We start from the raw sequence: 21066 nt of genomic DNA, 5'->3' as shown, positions 1-21066 counted from the left end.
TTTAACTTAGTTTCAGGGGTTTATTTAACAAATCAGTGGGAAAAAATAAATAAATCTGGAGCTACAAAGAAAAGCTGAAACCCAAACAAAACCAAGAACAGATGTACTTTATTATAATATTTGACAAAAAAAAAGGTAAACAAAGGAAATCTCCACTGAGAAGTACCCAGAGATGCTACAAACTATTCAGAAATGTCTCACTGAAAACCAAAACTGTCTCAATGCCTTCTAGGTGTGGGGAGGGGAGCTCACTAAAGGTGTCTAACCTCCCAAACAGAAGACTTCCGCTTCACTAAGAGGACAAACTAAAAAAATTTACTTCAGGCTGTGCTCGAAAGCTGATCAGCTAAGATCCTCCCACAGACTGTGGACTCTCTGGATGCTAGTGACGATCAGAAATAGAAGAAAAACCACAAACTGTCTCCATGTGTGAACAGGTGAGATTCAAACTGTATTCATGCTGACATGAAAAGAGCAGAGATTTGTTTCAAACACAGTACGAAAACTACAGAATAATTCCAGTTTTATTAGTAAAGGGAAGTAAAATCTTTCACTGAGATAATGGTCAGTTGTGTTTCTGCTGACAGATTAATCAAGATGTTAGGTGAGCTGCTCAGACGTCCTCCTGTTCTCCATGAGCTCCTTCGTCTCCACAAACACCAACTTTACCGTCCACCATCTCAGTGTGCTCCTGTCTGCTGGACCTCTGCTTCCTCCTGTTCTGGAGTGGCACACAGATTAGACTGACTGCATCACTCCTCACTTCAGTTCAATGAACAGACTTCATTCCTGCTGCTAAAAAGATTTATTCTTTACCTTACAGCAGAAATATAAGACGATGTTCTCCAACAGCAGAATCAGCGGCAGGAGGATCACTCTGACGGTAAGACCTGTGTGATCTGATCAGACACATCACAACCATCATGAGTCCAACAGCTCAGGCTATAGCAACATGAAAACAGAATAAACCTGTTTGAGTCAGTTACCTTTGAAACCTAACAAATATTAACAAGCTCAATTAACGCTGCTGCCTCTTGGCAAAGGACACTCTTACAATTAATCTTCATTTTTATTCTCCAGATATTTTATTGCTTGTTAAACTTAAGCTTATAATATGCATGTGAATTAGATTTTTTTTTGCTGTGTCACCTCAAAATTTATGTTTTGTCAAGTGTTTGTCTTTTTCCTTTTTCTCTTTTCCTTTTGTCCTCAAACTCATGTTGATATTGATGGCTGATGTCAGCTTCAGCTTACCTGAGACAACGACAGACAGCAGTCTGCTCTCAGAGGAGACGTTATGAAAAAAAACATGAACGTGATAAACACAGCTGTAGTTTCCTTGGTGGGCGGGTTCTGCAGCAGGAAACAGGAAATGGGCAGAGTGATTGACAGCTGCTTGGGTGTATTTGTATGCTTTGTTGAAGGTAAGCTGAAAGGAGCCTCCAGGGTACTGTGGCTGGATGAAACAACTGATGGTGAAGTTGGAACTTCTGGATACCCGAAACCCCTGCTGCTGGGCCTCAGAGACCCCGTCATTGGAGGACAAAGAAATGACTGGCTGAACAAGCAGGTCTGTAGGAGACAGAGATGATGTAGATAACAATGAAAGGTGTGTCATGTCAGGTGAGGTTCAGTAGTCCATGGAGGATTTGAATCTTTTCAATTCACTCCAATGGAAAACGTTAACTGTCGCTGGACACATGAGTGTTATTCATTGTGTCACAGATTATGGTGCGCTTACCTGAGCAGGTGATATTCACAATGGAGGAAGAGTCATTTGATGTTGCACAGTCTCTCAGAGATGATCCAACCTGAACACAGTCAGGTCTCATCACCCACACTGGCAAGTCTGAGGACTCTACCCTATGTCCTACAGAAACAGCTAAGCCACAGTCCAGTTGTTCACACACAACAGCTGCTTCCTCCAGGGTCCAGTCAGAGACATCCACTGGTCTCCACTCTCCCAAATGTTTCACCTTGAGTGTGCCTGCACACCGATGGGCTCCTCCCACCAGCCTGACGGGTTCTAACAGAAGCAGAGAGTCATCAGCAAAGAACAAAGTGAGTTTAAAAAAAAAATCAAAGCCAAATCAAAGCTGCAGCTCCTCTTCTACCTGAGCAGGTGAGTCCAACAGCTTTGCCAGGTGAGCAGCTGTTTCTAGCTGAGCCTGAGCTTCTACAGTCCAGGAGAGCAGACTCATGGCCTCCACACTGGAACTCTTTGCTCCACACTGGAGCCTCCACTTCTCCATAGAGCGCCCCCTGGAGGACCGAAGGAGGCCCACAGCCGAGCTCCCTACAGACCACCTCTGCATCCTGCTGGTCAAAGTCAGCTTCACACACTGAGGACCAGCTCTGATTAGACTTCACCTCCAGTCTGCCTGAACACAGACTGGAACCATTCAGCAGCCTGACAGAGTCTGGAGACATCAGAGAAGATCAAACAGAAATTTATTTACCATTTAGAGAGGGACCAGAGGAACATGTCACCGGGTCTGCCGTGGTGTTTCACAGACATATTACTGGAAATGCTAAGTAAACTCTCTATACAGCTGTAAAGAGACTAAACAGCCCTCAACAACGGACCCAACATCCCACGCTCCTGAAACACCTCTAACAGGACACCCACAGGAATATGGTTGAATGCCTTCTCCAACTCCATAATACACATGTAGACTGGTCACTCAAACTCCCACACATGCTTGAATATCAGAATCAGAATATCTTTATTGTCATTGTAACAAGTACAACGAAATTAGGTGCAGTCCCTGCAGTGTCAAGAAATGAAAGTTTAAACATGATTACAAAAGAATAATATAAAAAAGGTAGAACACAGTCATTCAGTAATAAATAAAACCTTATTGTACATTTAACACTATTGCACAGGATGTCATCCATTGCACTGTACTTGTCAGGTTAAAATGGAGGTAATTATGGGTCATTCAGTCCCCTAACAGCTACAGGGTACAAACTGCTATTCATCTATTTGTCTTTGCTCTGATGCTCTTGCATCTTTTGCCTGATGGCAGCAGTTGGAACAGTTTATGTGCGGAGTGTGAAGAGTCTTTTATGGTATTTTCTGCTTTCCTGAGACAGCGAGAGCTGTGCAGTTCATCCAGGGAGGCTGAAGAGCAGCCGATGATCCCCTGGGCAACCTTTATAATCCCCTTAAGTGTTTTCCTCTGCACTGTTCTGCATCTGGAAAACCACAAACAGTGGCAGTTGCACAGGATGCTCTTGGTAGAAGGACACCAGCAGCTTTTGAAATAAAGACTTTGCTGAGCCTACTGACAGCTCTGCAGCATCGTTCACACACCAGGATAGGTCCTCCATGACGTGAAGCAGGGAAGCAGAAGTCCGACACAATCTCCACCCCATCCCTACTGATAAAAAGTGGTTTAATGTCTGTTCTCTTATCCTGAAATCTACAGTAATCTCCTTGGTCTTGGTTGTGTTCAGGAGCAGGTTGTTGTCCCTGCACCACGCTGTCAGTCACTCCACTTCGTCCCTGTAGGCAGACACCCCCAACCCCCCCCCCACAGTTGTAAGTGTACGGCATGAAAGGCAGAGGGCTCAGGACACAGCCCTGGGGAGAGCCGGTGCTGATGCTGATGGTCGAGAAGATGTGGGGGCCCACCGTAACCCTTTGTGTGCATTGTGTTACAAAGTCCTTAATCCAAAGACAGGTGGAGTATAGGAGTCCTAGGGCTGACAGCTTGCTCACCAACCTGTGAGGGAGGATGGTGTAAAAGGCAGAATTAAAGTCAATAAAGAGGAGGTGTGTGTAGCTCCCCTGGTGCTCCAGGTGGTACAGGGAACAATGAAGAGCAGCAGCAACAGCATCCTCAGTAGACCTGTTAGCCCTGCAACCAAATTGGTGAGCATCAAAGGTGGAAGGGATGAAGGACATGATATGACTCCAAACTTGTCTCTCAAAGCACTTCATATACTCAAAAGGATAAAGAGTTGGTCCAATGATCCACAACCAGGATGAAAACGACATTGTTCCACTTGAATCTGAGGTGCAACTAACAGATGGACAATCTTCTCCTGGCCCTTGGCGTAGACCTTTTACTGGCAGACTGAGGAGTGTGACTCCCGGAAGTTGGAACATGCCCACCAGTTGCCTTTCTTGAAGATGGGAGCCACTGCTCCATTCAGATGACAGTGCCTCTCAACTGTCTGAAAGAATCTTATAGAAGTGTGTCAGCCAAGACTGGCCACCTGCGTTTAGAAGGACACCTGTTTCTTTTGCTATCAATTTCTCTGTTCAGTGGCCATTCGTGATATACTGGGTACATCTTTACTTGGTTTTCTCTGTTTATATAGCATAGCACCACTGGAAGTCATTCATACCCCCTCTGTCTGTAACATTCTTCATTAGCTGGCTCTGAGCTGGATCTTTCTGATATATATTTTAATGCCCTTACTACCATCTTCTTTCCTCACTTTTCTTTTCCTGACTCTAACCTAACAAAGTACTGACAGAAATTGTAGATTCGATCCACATAAAGAAAATTATTTGGATTGAAATGATATGCTTACCTGTGCAGTTGAGCTTTATCATGAAGGAAGATGACATGAATGTTGTACACGTCCTTAGAGCAGATCCAGATTTAACACAGTCAGAGCGTACTGTCAGCGGATAGAATCCAGTGGCCTTTGTCCGTCTTACAGAAACAGCAGAGCCACAATCCAGATGTGCACAGACAGAAGCTGCTCCCTTCAGGCTCCAGTCAGAGACATCCACTGGGCTCCACTGCCTCAGATAATTTACCTCTAATGTACCTGAGCAGCGACTGGCACCTCCCACCAACCTAACAGGATCTGAATAGAAAGGATAAATTCATCAGTAAAGAATAAAGTGAGTTTGAACCACATCAAAGCAGCAGCTCCTCTTCTACCTGAGCAGGTGAGTCCAACAGCTTTGCCAGGTGAGCAGCTGTTTCTAGCTGAGCCTGAGCTTCTACAGTCCAGGAGAGCAGACTCATGGCCTCCACACTGGAACTCTTTGCTCCACACTGGAGCCTCCACTTCTCCATAGAGCGCCCCCTGGAGGACCGAAGGAGGCCCACAGCCGAGCTGCCTACAGACCACCTCTGCATCCTGCTGGTCAAAGTCGGTTTCACACACTGAGGACCAGCTCTGGTTAGACTTCACCTCCAGTCTGCCTGAACACAGACTGGAACCATTCAGCAGCCTGACAGAGTCTGGAGACATCAGAGAAGATCAAACAGAGAGATCAGAGACAGCAGACACACAAGAAAAAGATGGCAGCAAACAACTATTCACTGATTCAACCTCGGCACAACTCAACATGACTTCATCATTAACAACAGAACACATCTTTATAACAGCACGCACTGGAGACATGTTGAGATGAGACAAGTTGTTCTTTTTTAAAAATATTTTGTTGAATCATCAGATTCTGAATTGACCTCAAGATGGTCTTCAAAGTTGAGTCCAGAACTTCCAGGGCTGTCAGCTGTTTACTTTTGCTGCTAATTTTGTAAAACTCTGAAAGGAAACTTTGTAACATGTAGCTGCAGTCTTGTTTGGACTCCTTTGCAGAAACTTGCCTTGCTCCTTTTCTGCTGAATTTCCACTAAGGGTGGGTGGAGTTTGCCCACAGAAACACAAAAGTTCCCCATCAAAACTGATAACAACCCGCTCATTCTCGCACTTTATACACGAGGTCAATAGTGTGTGTGTGTGTGTGTGTGTGTAGGTGTGTGTGTGGGTGTGTGTGTGGTTTGGGTGAAGTATGTTTCACAGTCAAATTCAAATAGTTTTTGACCCCTTTAACCTCCTCTTTGATGTATCTATGTAATATAAACATGCAGACCAGAGTTACAAATATATAACATGAACAAATATCATTTTATATTTTTATTACACTTTTTCATATTAAAAAAGTACTTTGAACTAATTCTTTTAGATTTTTTAACTTCACACAACATGACGGTAGGGTTAATTAATGATACAAGTTATTTATTTTTCCTCAGATAAGCTGTGTGTTTAATGAACATTATTCCTGTTAATATGTTTGAAACTTTATATCATATGTATATTTTTGTCCCTGGGGACAGCTTCACACAGTATATGGGCAATAATGTGTTTAATTACATCCTGACAAAAACTAAAGCAGAAAGCTAAGTTCTCCCTGTACAGCATCAGTTAAAGAAACTTTAGTAAGATCACTGTCAATGATGCCATGCATTTAAGAAAAATAATGTAATCATTTGAACATATTGTATTCTATTGCCAGTTATAGCTCATGATCAATGTGTGTCTTTTGAGTAAGCTTAAAGTTAGGATAACTGTGGAAACATCAATATACAAATGTTTAGATGACACCAACCGCTGCAAGTAGAAATCATGTTTATGTCCACAGAATTTTTATTTGCTTACCTGAGCATTTAAGTTCTCTGAATAGGCCTTTTTGTGAAAATGTGATGACAGAGAAACTCAAACACTCTCTCAAAGGAGATCCAGCCTGAGCACAATCACGTTTTATTTCCCAGTCGTCTGTGACTAGCCCGGAACGGGACATGATCATTCCCACAGGAAAGCCACAGTCAAGACGTTCACAGAGAGCAGTGACTTCCTCCAGGTTGTGTGCAGTATTAATCACATATCTCCACATTCCCAGTTGTTTCACCTGCACTTCACCTGCACAGCGACTGTCTCTTCCCACCAGTCTGACATCATCAGGCTCTGAACAGAAAGCAGAGAGTCATCAGTAAAAGAATAAAGTGAGTTTGAACCACATCAAAGCTGCAGCTCCTCTTCTACCTGTAGCTCAGGTGGCAGAGCAGGTCAGCCACTAATCAGAAGGTCGATGGTTTGATCCCAGGCTGCATCCTGGCTGCATGCCAAATATCCTTGGGCAAGATACTAACCCCATGTTTGCCTACTGGTGGTGGTCAGAGGGCCCGGTGGCGCCTGTGTCCGGCAGCCTCGCCTCTGTCAGTGCGCCCCAGAGCAGCTGTGGCTACAATGTAGCTTGCTATCGCCAGTGTGTGAATGTGTGTGTGAATGACTGAATGTAGTGTAAAGCGCTTTGGGGTCCTATGGACTAGAAAAGTGCTATACAAATGCAGGCCATTTACCATTTACCTGAGCAGGTGAGTCCAACAGCTTTGCCAGGTGAGCAGCTGTTTCTAGCTGAGCCTGAGCTTCTACAGTCCAGGAGAGCAGACTCATGGCCTCCACACTGGAACTCTTTGCTCCACGCTAGAGCCTCCACTTCTCCATAGAGCGCCCCCTGGAGGACCGAAGGAGGCCCACAGCCGAGCTCCCTACAGACCACCTCTGCATCCTGCTGGTCAAAGTCAGCTTCACACACTGAGGACCAGCTCTGGTTAGACTTCACCTCCAGTCTGCCTGAACACAGACTGGAACCATTCAGCAGCCTGACAGAGTCTGGAGAAAGAAAAAAATGCTGCTGTTGAAAACCATCATCTAAGAAAACTTGCATATGTGTCAAACTGTTGAATTAATGTCAAACACAATGACATAGATTATGTCACTAATAAGCTCACCCAAACAGGTGAGAATCAGGGCTGTATAAGAATTATCTGGTGTTGCACACTCCCTCAGAGTAGATCCTGACCAAACACAGTCAAGTTTGATCTTCCACAAAGATGCAGACATCTGCGGTTTCAATCCGAAAGCAACAGCAGAGCCACAGTCCAGATGTTCACAGACCACGGCTGCTTCCTTCAGGGTCCAGTCAATGACATTCACTGGTCTCCACTCTCCCAGATGTTTCACCTCCAATGTACCAGCACACAAACTGGGTCCTTCCACCAATCTGACATCATCAGACTCTGAACAGAAAGCAGAGAGCCATCAATAAAGAAATTTACTCCTGAAAATGTTAAAGTCAACCTTTCCTGCTGAGTATTTTATTTTTTTGTTTTGTTTTTTGTTCACCTGTTGAGTTGTGTTTCCCTTCAGCTTGGACTCCTGAAGAGAAAACCAAAGAAAACCATCAGTTTGAAGCCAGATGTGCCAGATCAATAAGTGCAAGCTACATGTGTGGAATGAATAGTGCATTTTAATGATCAAGAGTGGAGGCAATAATGGGTAAAAGCAGCAGGAGTAATGGAGGTAGACGGCAGGTGAATTCATGAATGCATGAATCCATTACATTACCCAGCACATCGGACTAAAAGCGTTGCACAATAAACTACTTTTCTAAACATACGCTTTGAAACATCCACATCCATCCAGGGGTAGAATGTGAAGCACTGGCCAAGCTGTCCTCATTCTTTGGGCCAAAAGCTGAGCTCTCAGTGGCTGTGGCTCAGGTGGTAGAGCAGATCAGCTACTGATTGGAAGGTTGGTGGTTCGATCCTTGGCTTCCCCAGTCTGCATGCCAAATATCCTTGGGCAAGATTGTAACCCCAAGTTGCCCTCCGATGCGTTCATCGGAGTATGAATGTAGTTTAGTTTGCACTTGTGTTTAGAAGTGCTTGTATGAGTGGGTGAATGAGGCATGTTGTATACAGCGCTTTGAGTACTCCGGGAGAGCTATATAAGAATCAGTCCATTTACCATTCAGTGCGTTTTTCAGCTGTGCTGCTTGATTTCCCTGTAACTAAATTTTCTGCAGTGAATCTGTGAGAGAAGAGACTCTGTCTACCTTGCGTTCTATGGCTCATCACATTCATCCCCCTGACAGTGAGAGGAGCAGCACAGTTTGATGTTAAGTTCAAATTGACCGATTTTGCAGAGTTTCTTATTTTCCTTTGATCGTCAGATATGAGTGTGTGATGGACCGAGTTGAAAAACAGGAGTCGTCCCAGGAATTATTAGAAAAATATAGTTTCCATTTATTTAACCCCCAAAAATTATATTTACAAGAGTAATAAATGTTGAGCTCATAAAAGAGGTCAAAGAAACAAAACTGAACTCAGGCAAAGACTGCAGACTTAACAAACCAAATGACTGCCCAAACATACATAATTGACCTAAACATGAAATGACATACAAGGGTATAAACAAGGAAGTGCAGAATTATTAGGCAAGTTGTATTTTTGAGGAATCATTTTATTATTGAACAACAACCATGTTCTCAATGAACCCAAAAAACTCATTAATATCAAAGCTGAATGTTTTTGGAAGTAGTTTTTAGTTTTAGCTATTTTAGGGGGATATCTGTGTGTGCAGGTGACTATTACTGTGCATAATTATTAGGCAACTTAACAAAAAACAAATATATACCCATTTCAATCATTTATTTTTACCAGTGAAACCAATATAACATCTCCACATTCACAAATATACATTTCTGACATTCAAAAACAAAACAAAAACAAATCAGCGACCAATATAGCCACCTTTCTTTGCAAGGACACTCAAAAGCCTGCCATCCATGGATTCTGTCAGTGTTTTGATCTGTTCACCATCAACATTGCGTGCAGCAGCAACCACAGCCTCCCACACACTGTTCAGAGAGGTGTACTGTTTTCCCTCCTTGTAAATCTCACATTTGATGATGGACCACAGGTTCTCAATGGGGTTCAGATCAGGTGAACAAGGAGGCCATGTCATTAGTTTTTCTTCTTTTATACCCTTTCTTGCCAGCCACGCTGTGGAGTACTTGGACGTGTGTGATGGAGCATTGTCCTGCATGAAAATCATGTTTTTCTTGAAGGATGCAGACTTCTTCCTGTACCACTGCTTGAAGAAGGTGTCTTCCAGAAACTGGCAGTAGGACTGGGAGTTGAGCTTGACTCCATCCTCAACCCGAAAAGGCCCCACAAGCTCATCTTTGATGATACCAGCCCAAACCAGTACTCCACCTCCACCTTGCTGGCGTCTGAGTCGGAGTGGAGCTCTCTTTTTTTTTTTTTTTTTTTGGCCTGTCCCATTTGGTTCTTTAGCCGTCAGAATTGTTGTCTGAAGACCAACAAGGATACCCAATGGATTTACTTTGCCAAATGGATCATCGTAGCATTGCCGTATTGGTCCATTTGATCGACCTTTGTTTTTATTATTTATTATATTTTATTTTCAGTTGTTACAGACGGGACAGACATGAGTGAGGGATAGGAAAGGGAGAGGGAAAGAGGAAGGAAAAGAAAAACAGAAGGGGAGAGGGACAGTGAGAAAGGGGGGGAGAAAAAAAAATCTCCTGGATCACCTGTTGAGAGAAGAATAGAAAACAAGCAAAAAAAACCCCAAAGCAACATACGAAACACAACACCATCGCATTAATCTAGCTAAGTGTAAACAGCAGTAAATACTAAAAATTCAATGTTGTTGTGCAGCACGCAGGACAGACAGCGCACAATGTGCTTTGAAGTAGCAGCCAAGAAAGGTGTAATTTAAGTCTACGAGCAGTGAACATCCGTGTGCATACCTGTGTGGATCAGCGCGCTTGTATTCAAATGGTTTCCACATGTAATGTAGTGATGTGACGTTCTGTATCGAGGCTTCGGAGCGTGTGTCGAGTAATGGAGGGGGCGTTTCCGCGAAGCGCGTATCGAGGCTTGCTTCATTTATGGGAGGAGCTGAAAATGATGACGTCCGAAGCCTCGCTGCCCGGCTGTACCACGTGACTGGTTCATGAAGTGGTTCGAACTTTGCCGCGAGATACAACAGAGATATAAACCCTCAGACTTCAATCAAAATGTGGGTGTTTGATGGAGAGTTGCGGTTAGTGAGAGTTTGGAGACCGTTTGGAGGTTTATGAGAGTGAGGAGAGAAAGTCAGGAGAGAATGGAGCCAGCTAAGAAGAGGAGGATGTCCTCCCCTGTGTGGGAACATTTTGATCTTATTCCTCCCAACAAGGTATGTAAATTTCTACAGAAGATGTATTTTCATAACACTGATGGTGCAATACAATTAATGTTAAGCGGCTTTACTTTTGTACAAGGTGAAGTGTTTGCTATGTGCCAGGGAGCTGGGATATAACAACAAAACCTCATCCATGCTTAGGCACTACAGAGCTTTGCATGAGAATAAGGGGAACACCGATTGTGGAGCAAGACCAGGTGAGCCATCAAATGCAATGATAATATAGCATGCTGTAATGTTACTAAATGATATAACAATATTATACAACTGTTATAAGTTACGTGTGTGATATTTATATTTGTGCTTTATCTTTATTGTCTTTCCTCAGGAGAACAATCTCAAATAGATGAAGACCTGGTCAGCATGGTGATTGAGGACTCCCAGCCATTTAGCATTGTGGAGGACAAAGGATTCAAAAGATTTGTTAAATCATTAAATCCTAGCTATGTTCTCCCCACTAAAAAGGTCATAAAAGCAGTGAGAATTTAGTTTTTACAGAATAAAATGTGAACAGGCAGGACTGAGGCTCAAAGCCTCAGTGTGTAGCTGTCCATACCTCAACGTTACAAAAGCACAACTACTGTCCACACCCCAACCACACCTCACCTCACAGTAAATGATCATTTCCATTTCAAGCATTTCCAAATGATCATTTTCCATACTGCCAGTATAAATATACACAGTATACTGCCATCACTACAATATACATGTTTTACACACTCCTTTTGTTGTTGACATTTACAGGCTGTGTGCAAAATGCCACACTCTTCAAATTCATGCCAACTAATATTTTTACGTCCAGTAGGTGTCCTGCTAGAGCAAATGAAGCTTCATGAAGCTTCGCGTTGGGGTGAACCAATTGGATGAAAAGCTTCAGTGCTTCATGGGGCTTCATCTGCCCATCACTAATGTAATGGTATGCAAGAGGATGTAGCGAGCCATAGCCCCGTCCCCCAGGGCATGAAGCAGGCATGGAGGAGATCCAGGCCCCAGACATCCAGAGGCCCCAGAGTGCGAGAGCCCAAGGAGGACCACCGGAGGGGCATCCGTGCCACCCTCATGGGAAGGGCTGAGGATCCCCAGACGAGGAGTCACCCAGTAGCCACCGAGCAGAAGCTAGAGGGGGCTGCACGGGCACGCCGGTGCAGGACTGGAGCTCTCTATCTTTACCAATCCAGCCACGGGCCCATCCATCTGGCCCATCAAGACTCACTCTCATTTCATCAGTCCATAAAACCTTAGAAAAATCAGTCTTGAGATATTTCTCGGCCCAGTCTTGACGTTTCAGCTTGTGTGTCTTGTTCAGTGGTGGTTGTCTTTCAGCCTTTCTTACCTTGGCCATGTCTCTGAGTATTGCACACCTTGTGCTTTTGGGCACTCCAGTGATGTTGCAGCTCTGAAATATGGCCAAACTGGTGGCAAGTGGCATCTTGGCAGCTGCACGCTTGACTTTTCTCAGTTTATGGGCAGTTATTTTGCGCCTTGGTTTTTCCACACGCTTCTTGCGACCCTGTTGACTATTTTGAATTAAACGCTTGATTGTTTGATGATCACGCTTCAGAAGCTTTGCAATTTTGAGACTGCTGCATCCCTCTGCAAGATATCTCACTATTTTTGACTTTTCTGAGCCTGTCAAGTCCTTCTTTTGACCCTTTTTGCCAAAGGAAAGGACGTTGCCTAATAATTGTGCACACCTGATATAGGGTGTTGATGTCATTAGACCACACCCCTTCTCATTGCAGAGATGCACATCACCAGGGCCGTGCAGAGAGGTTTAAAGGGGCGGGTGCTCAAAGTTAAAAAGGGGCACATTGAACCAGGCTGAATAACAACAACACACATTCATCAAGAATCTAATATGGGCAACAAGGCAAAGCAAACATCGCCGATGTTTTACCTGATGGGTACATGGTAAATGGCCTGCATTTGTATAGCGCTTTTCTAGTCCTTAAGGACCCCAAAGCGCTTTACACTACATTCAGTCATTCACCCACAGGCGATAGCAAGCTACATTGTAGCCACAGCCACCCTGGGGCGCACTGACAGAGGCGAGGCTGCCGGACACTGGCGCCACCGGGCCCTCTGACCACCGCCAGTAGGCAAACATGGGGTTAGTATCTTGCCCTATCTATCCACTCTGTGCAGGGGCAAAGCTTATTAAATTTTTAAACTGTAGAGATACAATCATTTTACTGTTGTAAAATCCAAATTTTGTCTTATTTAAAATATAAATCTAATATAATCTGCTTCTTAATGTATGTTTTTTAAAATACAGCGTGTGTTTTTTAAAATATTATTATAATGCATAATTATGTGGACATGGATATTAGATCGTTTTTTAGTGAAATATAATTCCTCCAGAAAGGCAGGAAAAGCCCGGAAACTTACTTTAAAACTAAATATGTTCTAAATACTTTAAAACTAAATATGTTCCCTAAAACGGTGACAGAGCTACAGACCCATGACAGCCTTACACAGGTAGCCAGCAGCTATGACCAGCACTACTTGTGCAGTTAATAAAAGGACAGGTAATGTTTGTCACGCTGTTGCACGCACAGCACGTTCGTTTGTTTCAGTTCGTCAGTTGCAACAAGACAGCTTACCAACGTGTACGTAATAAGCTGATACTCCTGGGTGCTATACACTACAGTGTACGCTGTACACCTACTTACTGGTTTTGTCGCATCAGTCTGTGTCTCTGAGTTAACTTGTGTTTCTCCTACAGCTCCGGACCGCAACAAATGCGCGTGCTCTTTGTGAGCTCGTTCCCGGCTCGTAACCAGCGCGTTCTGCCGTCAAGGGCGATCATTGGTTAAATGTGATCATGTGACTGATGCAAGCCAGATCCTTTTATTTAGCAAAACTGTGATTAATAGTTAAATATTATTGTTGAGGGGCACAGACAGGACTCCGCACGCACACACACATTAAAAAAATAATAATAATAATTTTTTTTTTAAAAAGTTGCCTCAACAAAAGGGCACTTTGGGCACCCAACAACAACAACAATCTTTATTTATAGAGCACATTTAAAAGCCTTGGGCATACCAAAGTGCTTTACATCCATCCATCCATTCGCTTCCGCTTATCCTTTTCAGGGTCGCGGGGGGCACTGGAGCCTATCCCAGCTGCCATAGGGCGAGAGGCGGGGTACACCCTGGACAGGTCGCCAGTCTGTCGCAGGGCCTACACACAGGGACAGACAACCATTCGCGCTCACATTCACACCTAGTGGCAATTTGGATTATCCAATTAACCTATCCCCACAAGCTGCATGTCTTTGGACAGTGGGAGGAAGCCGGAGTACCCGGAGGGAACCCACGCAAACATGGGGAGAACATGCAAACTCCACACAGAAAGACCCCGGCCTGATGTTGGAATTGAACTCAGGACCTTCTTGCTGTGCGGCAACAGTGCTAACCACCGTGCCACCGTGCTTTACATAAAACAATAAAAAATAAAACAGTTCACACATTAACATCAAATTCATAAAAGTAACGGATTATGTTCACAGATAAAAGCCACCAATAAGAGTAAACTGCAGCACATAGATTATAGCAAGGTAAGACTGTACCACCATGATAAAAGACACCAATAATGGAAAGATAGCAGAGAATTTAATACAATAGGTCACTGCAAGCAAGCCAGCATTTAACTGGTAGAAAAGGCAAGTTTAAAAAGATATGTTTTTAGCCGTGATTTAAAAGAATGAATAGAATCAGACGCCCGGATGCCAATCGGGAGATTGTTCCACAGCTCCGGTGCAACTAGAGCAAACGATCGATCACCTCTAGATTTCAGTCGAGATCTGGGCTGAACCAACAGTAACTGTGAGGAAGACCTTAAAGCCCTAGCAGGAGCATATGGGTTTAAAAGTTCCTTAAGATAGCTTGGTGCAGTGTTATTGGTAATTTTAAAAGTAAACAACAAAATTTTAAATTGAATACGATATTTGACAGGCAACCAGTGCAGATCAGCAAGGACAGGAGTAATGTGGGCAAACTTCTTGGTTTGCCCACATCACATTACCCTTTCCATCAGGAAAGGGGCGGGTGCTCAAGCCCCTCTAGCCCCCCCCCTCTGCACGTGCCTGCACATCACCTAATATGCTTAATTGGTAGTAGGCTTTCGAGCCTATACAGCTTGGAGTAAGACAACATGCATGAAGAGGATGATGTGGACAAAATACTCATTTGCCTAATAATTCTGCACTCCCTGTAGAATGGCTGATCAGACCATTGTGACACATGAGGGGTAACAAACAAAACAAAATCATAAATCAAAAACGAAGCAGTACAATCTAGTTTGTTAATAAACTAAACACTAAAGAAGAAAATCAAAAACCCCATTAAACCCTAAACTCAAATATTTAATTTAATACAAATACTTTGTTTTTAAAGTAAAGAAAATACACATCCTCCCCTTCAGCAGGAAGTGGTGGTGTGGTCCAATTATCTTCCTTCATATTTAATGGTTTCAAACCCTGGCTACCATCTTTTGTCCAGCAACTCCCAGGGATGATACCAAGTAAGAAATAAAAAGACAAAGGTTGGTCAGAAAGCAAAGAAATGAAGTAGTATGAATACATAAGTAAACTAAATGTGCGCACTTACAAATAGAACAAATGTATCCAAACCAATCAATAAAGTTATTGGCAACTAAAATGTATTACTATGTTCAAATGAAGAATGAAAATACAAAATTTACCGACTTTAGAGTGTGGCCACGGGTTTGGCCATCACAGAGTGTATGGGTGTTTGTATGTGTGTCATGTTGGTGTGTGAGCCTGTTCAAAGTGCGTTAAAGCCAAAATCTACGAGAGAAAGATGCAAATAATGAAAAATGAACAAAAGTACCCATTCAAATCTGAATTTATAATTCGTTTTTTATCATGTAATAGAGATTTGGAAACCAAAGAAGTCTTGAGTCTAGTTAATTTCATACCCTGAGCACTAAAACTTCAATTAACGTGCTTATCTGAAATTGTTACTGATCGTGTTTTTACCAACTGTCTTTTTAAACTGTGATAGACGGATTTCTTTAATCTTTATTAAGTTTAAACTGTTCCCATGAGCTCTGACCAGTCTGAGGAGCTGAGTCAGTGACAGTGACAAGAAGAGTATGTTAAAAATGAATCATCCATGTCAACTTTTATTTTGACAGCATCTAAAACAGTTGCTTCACACACACACAAAATGTATCTGGCGTCAAACAAACCTTAAAGAATCTTTAAGACAAATTAATCATGTAAAAAAAGTTTTTAAAATAAAGACATAAAAAGGCAATATTAATCCACTCCGTACGCCATACTTACAAAGTATGATGCTGAAATATTGTCTTTGCACAAAATTACCATGAAATTATGCTGCAGTTAAAATTAGTTACAGTATGATTTATCATTTCCTGTAAAATATATGGTGTTATGCTAAAAATTACTCATGTGTTGTGTAAGATTACTTACACATTAATAAAGACTAATGCAATAATTCATTATTCATACAGTACATTTTATGTTTGTAATCTGACTTACCCCCTTATTTTAGTGTCCCTACCTTTAAATAATACAATTTATATGAATATAATTACTTTGTAACTTCTAAGAAAATACATAAAAATTCCTTTTAATTACAGGGCAATTATGTCCTTAGTGACAAGCCGTATTATGAAGGGTTAATTTTTTTAAACTTAGTTTTTCACCAAATTTTACACTGAGATTTCTAATGTTTATGTTACAGTTATTTTTAATAAACTATTTGGTTAAAGAAATGTTTAAATGTACCAGCAAACCTCTGTGCTATGCATGGTGTTTGCTTTGGGGTTAGGTAAATAAAGAATGATGCATTTTTCTACATTGGGATTAAATAAAATGTTTCATGGGTTTTCATGTTAGTAAGTATATGTTTAAATGTTCTCTGTGTTTCATTCATGTGGGTTTTGCTTGTTTAAACACTAAACATGTTAGAAATATTGAAGTTTAATAATTTTATTTCTACATGTAATTTGGGGTTTATTAAGTCAACAAAGCATTACAGTCACTATAAGATGAGCTTATGACAGAAGATTTACAGTATATACTGGTAAATGTAACAGAACAATACTAAATCATAATGTCACCATTTGACCTGTCAGATGTACAAATACATACAATTGCATGAAAAATATTTGTGTACATCATAATGTTGGCACTCACAGTGGCCTCAGCAATGTTTATTCAAAGTTTCATCATGATTGGTCCACTTGTCTAGGATGAGATAAGGGACTTACAAACACACATACAGCAAAATCATAATGTATATAATTTTCTCACTGCCGTTTGGTGAAATCCTCCAGTCAGATCAGTGAAAGCTTACAGATGATGTTTAAACCAGTCCTACCTGAGCTCCACAACAGCAGCAGCAGCAGCAGGTGATCCATGTCCAGGTAGATGTCTCTCTGCCTGCTCGCTGCTCTGATCATCAAACCTGCTGTCCTCAGTATCTGCCTGCAGGAAGAGACCAATCACATTTACTTTTTTATCGTGAATAGGAAGTGGCCTTACCTCACTGACACATGTTCAGTATTTCCTGGGTGTTTGTTTTTGTCTGCAATGTTGGAAACTATCACATAACCCATAAAACAGAAATAATTTTTACAAATAATAAACTGTTCATTTACCTGTGGGTATAAACACCTGTGGTCATTTCAAATGGTAGGGGGGAAAAGCTCACGCTTTTATAACGCTTTCCTACTCTGCTGGATCACCCAAAGCACTTTATACAACATTACTCTTTTACCAGCACTTCCTACTATCTAATATTCAAACTCTGATTCATGCATCAGAGAGCAATTCGGGATTAGTATGTTGCCCAAGGATATTTGGCATGCAGACAGAGCAGCCAGGGATCAAACCGCCAACATTCTGATAAATAGATCACCTGCTCTATCGCCTAAGCTACAAGCACTTTATAACTGTTTAACCCTACTGATGGTATTGTTTTAGTGGTATATGCATGCTAGGTAAAAGTTCACAAATACACAAGTGTGCACCGTAATGCAGGTCTTGAAACTGTGTGCTAACAACTAGATGAAATCTTCCTTCTTCCTCTGTAACTGAGGAGTGAACACAGTTTCTGGATCTGATGATTTGTTTTTAATGTAGCACTTCTTTTATTTAAACAGTGTGTGTGTGTGTGTGTGTGTGTGTGTGTGTGTGTGCGCGCGCAGTGTGAATGTGTGAGTGTGTGGGAGGAGGATGAGCATGACTGATATGCAGAAAGCGCTGTTATCACAGTCAGGACAGGAACCCAAAAAGGGTTCCTGGATGATTGAGAATGCATCAAGACGTCAGGACAGGAACTCCACCCACTGAGAGTGAACGCCTAGACCTCTGACAAAACAACCTGTTATCCATAAGCATGTTTTTTAGTCATTAGTTATTATTATATTTTCTGCATGGTTTGTTCTTCATTCACATCATTCAAGTTTCTATTTTATGCCTCATTTAGTTTTCCTAATTCTAATCTTTGCCTTTCTTAGTTTTAGTTCTCTTATAATCCATCATTTTATTTATTTATTTTACTTTATTCCCTGAGTTTCACTCCACTGAAAATGATCGCACAGCCTTTTTATAGAAACTGCAGAATATTTAAATGAAGAAAAGCTTGTCTCATTTCCTTCACACAGAAAGATGCTCACGTGCAGCACATGAAATATTAGCCCGCTTTAGTCAGACCTCGTCATGAGGGGTCAGTGAGGCAGAGCAGTTTCATCTGTTTCTGGTTTCTGCTGGTTCACAGTTCTGTTCCTGTTTGAACAACATAAAGATAAAGTTTGTATTTGGAGATTTTCTAAAGAAAATTGATGATAACCTGTAATTTGATAACAAGCTGCTGTCAGATTACAGGGCTGTGGTTTTTAACCTCTCCATTAAACAGGAATTGAAACTCTTGAGATTAAGAGTGTTTGATGTGAGCGTATCCTGGATTCACACCAGCAGCAGTGACCCAGCACGACCTTCAATGCAGGAGCAACCGGAGCTCCGGAAGGAACCAGGACAAGCACAGGGAAAAACATCGAGAATCCACACAGAAGTGTCCCACCTGAACGTCACTGCTGCTGCCATTGAGTTACCATGACAACCTCACTGAGATGCTCTCATCGGATTACAGCTCATTTCAGCTACGAGTGATAACGCTTGCTAAGAAACCACAGTGCAGCTCAGGATGATGTTCACTGTTTTACTCTGATAACCACACTAATGTCCAGTTCAGGGTTCCAGGAGAAGGATCAGTTGGGTTTCTTCTGACCGGTGGTCTGGACCCTCAGGTGCCACACAGGGTGATGAACAGATACAAATATAAGTTGCTATTAAATGTAAACACACAAAACTTAAAACAGTGTAAATCAGGCAGTCGATAAAACAAGTCTGGAGTTGGACTGAAGAGTTTTTTTTTCTGTTTCTGCTGTTTTGATTCGTGGCATGCCAACCTGCTTATATGGCCAACTTACAGAAAAGCTGATGTTTGACACACCTGCAGGTAATTTTTCAAAGTGCAGGGTTATTAGTGTGAAGATGCTGGGAAAGGGGGGTAAATTAAATGATAATAATTTTTAAATAACTTAGGTAGTTATAGACAGGGCTGCACATAAGTGATCCGCAGGTGCACATGCGCTGTCAAAATAAAAGACGCCCACAAGATAAGAAGTTACAACGCGCGTTTGCGTACATAAGATTTTCTGGAGGAGGACAGACATTTGTTTAGAACTCTTAAAGATGTCGAAGAAGCTCCTTTAAGCAATTACTGTGATGTTCCTCCACCTCCAAAGAAATGTCAGAAGGAGTCCGAACCACAAAACCCATTTCTTTGGGTTAAGCTGAATGTGAATGCAATCATGACTATGTTTCCCAGGGTCATATATCAGTATATGATTGCGTAAATAACCTTTTCACATCCACCAGGTATTTGATAGGTTTAGGGGAAGTGGTTGGGTTTATTAAACTCAAATAGAAGTTGCCAAAATATCTTAGACTCAGTTTAAAATCAAAGTTCTAGTTTCTGAAAATCTCCCTTTTTTACCTTGTGACTTAAGTCACACCCAACCCTAAAGCTAACCGTCAGCTGTTTACTGTTGACTTGGTGGATTTTAAAGAGAACATGAAATGATAAACGTACAAATCAGTTTACGTGCATCACTTTTATGTTGCACCTGTGTGTAACAATGAGTTTTTGTTAAGAAAATGAGGACATATTGTCCACGTTCACTGTCTTGAATGAGCACGTCGATAGGACCACTGTGTACATTTACTTACTTAAGTGCTTTAAGTGAACCTCCAACCTGGACTGCTTCCTCTTGTCTGATCAGTATCACTAAAATTAAAAACATCCTGCCTATGAGTGAAGCTGAAAAACAAGTCAGTGTATTGTTAAATGTCACTCAGAGTGAAGTGTTCTCATCTTTGCAGTAATGTTTTGTGGCACACAGGCCTATCTGTAAGTTCTAAAAGTTCATTCTTGTGAACACCGTATTTGGCTGTGATTTCAGGCTATGGACTTAGAAGAATTGCTGAAACATAGAGATGTTCCTGTGCATCACTCTTAAAACTAAAGACAGCATTTTTCTACACATCACATTTTACAGGGGATTAAACCTAATTTCAAGTAAAGTTTACTGAACTTTCCAGTATTGAATAATAGTTTATGAAAATGTTTCATAAATTTTTTTCACTAAACAAAGCTGACTGTGGATCATGTCAGGCAAAGAAAAACAAGATGGGGGTTTTAATTTAAGTCACTGATGAAAGATGATGGAAGTGATATATATCACCACATATTTCACTGTGTCGACTCATCCTAAATCATCTAAATTACCTTAGTATCAAAAGTGTTAAACGGGGCTGAGGTGACTCACAGTAACAAATAAAGTTTAGTGTCGCTGCCGACCTGCAGAGGGTTATTCGTGGGTGTGCAGAGAGGAGGCAGAACGATCTGAACGATTCGCATTAAGTCAGACTTTGAAACAAACCAAACTGTGTGCTATAATTACCATACTATGATTTAAAAACATTTTTTTCACTTAAAAAAACGTTTTAAAAAAATAGAACTTACAAAAAAACTCCAAAACTTCACACGTTACACTCTCGTGCTTTAGGGGGCGGGGCAGCCCCGGAAAAATACGGCGCCCACGCTGATGCACCGGAGCAGCATGTCGGCTGCGGTGACGCATGCGCATACAGTGAGCTGTGACCTACGTCTTCTCTGTTTGTTGCTTCCATGGTAA

General features: G+C 41.9%; 1 protein-coding gene across 7 annotated transcripts; it reads right to left on the bottom strand.

Annotated features, from left to right (window-relative positions):
• Positions 1–448: 448 nt before the first annotated feature.
• Positions 449–21018, bottom strand: LOC309712223 (scavenger receptor cysteine-rich type 1 protein M130-like; the record flags this gene model as incomplete). Of its 7 annotated transcripts, none has more annotated exons than XM_082542872.1 (14): positions 449–721; positions 817–899; positions 1255–1572; positions 1742–2026; positions 2115–2420; positions 4546–4827; positions 4905–5210; positions 6412–6717; positions 7120–7425; positions 7545–7832; positions 7939–7971; positions 17184–17290; positions 20099–20189; positions 20895–21018. In XM_082542872.1, the coding sequence occupies 14 exons, from the start codon at positions 21016–21018 to the stop codon at positions 614–616; spliced, it is 2943 nt and encodes a 980-aa protein (XP_082398998.1). In that variant the 3' UTR covers positions 449–613. The 7 variants fall into 7 exon arrangements, with proteins under 7 accessions (XP_082398998.1, XP_082398999.1, XP_082399000.1 ...); XM_082542873.1 differs by having other exon boundaries at positions 449–716; XM_082542875.1 differs by having other exon boundaries at positions 691–721; positions 822–899.
• Positions 21019–21066: the final 48 nt, after the last annotated feature.

The sequence above is a fragment of the Aulonocara stuartgranti genome (genome assembly GCF_965226115.1).
Source record: "Aulonocara stuartgranti genome assembly, chromosome: 7".
Taxonomy (NCBI): Eukaryota; Metazoa; Chordata; class Actinopteri; order Cichliformes; family Cichlidae; genus Aulonocara; species Aulonocara stuartgranti.
The sequence above is the reverse complement of the archived record's forward strand: the minus strand, read 5'-3'. Positions and strand labels throughout refer to the sequence as shown.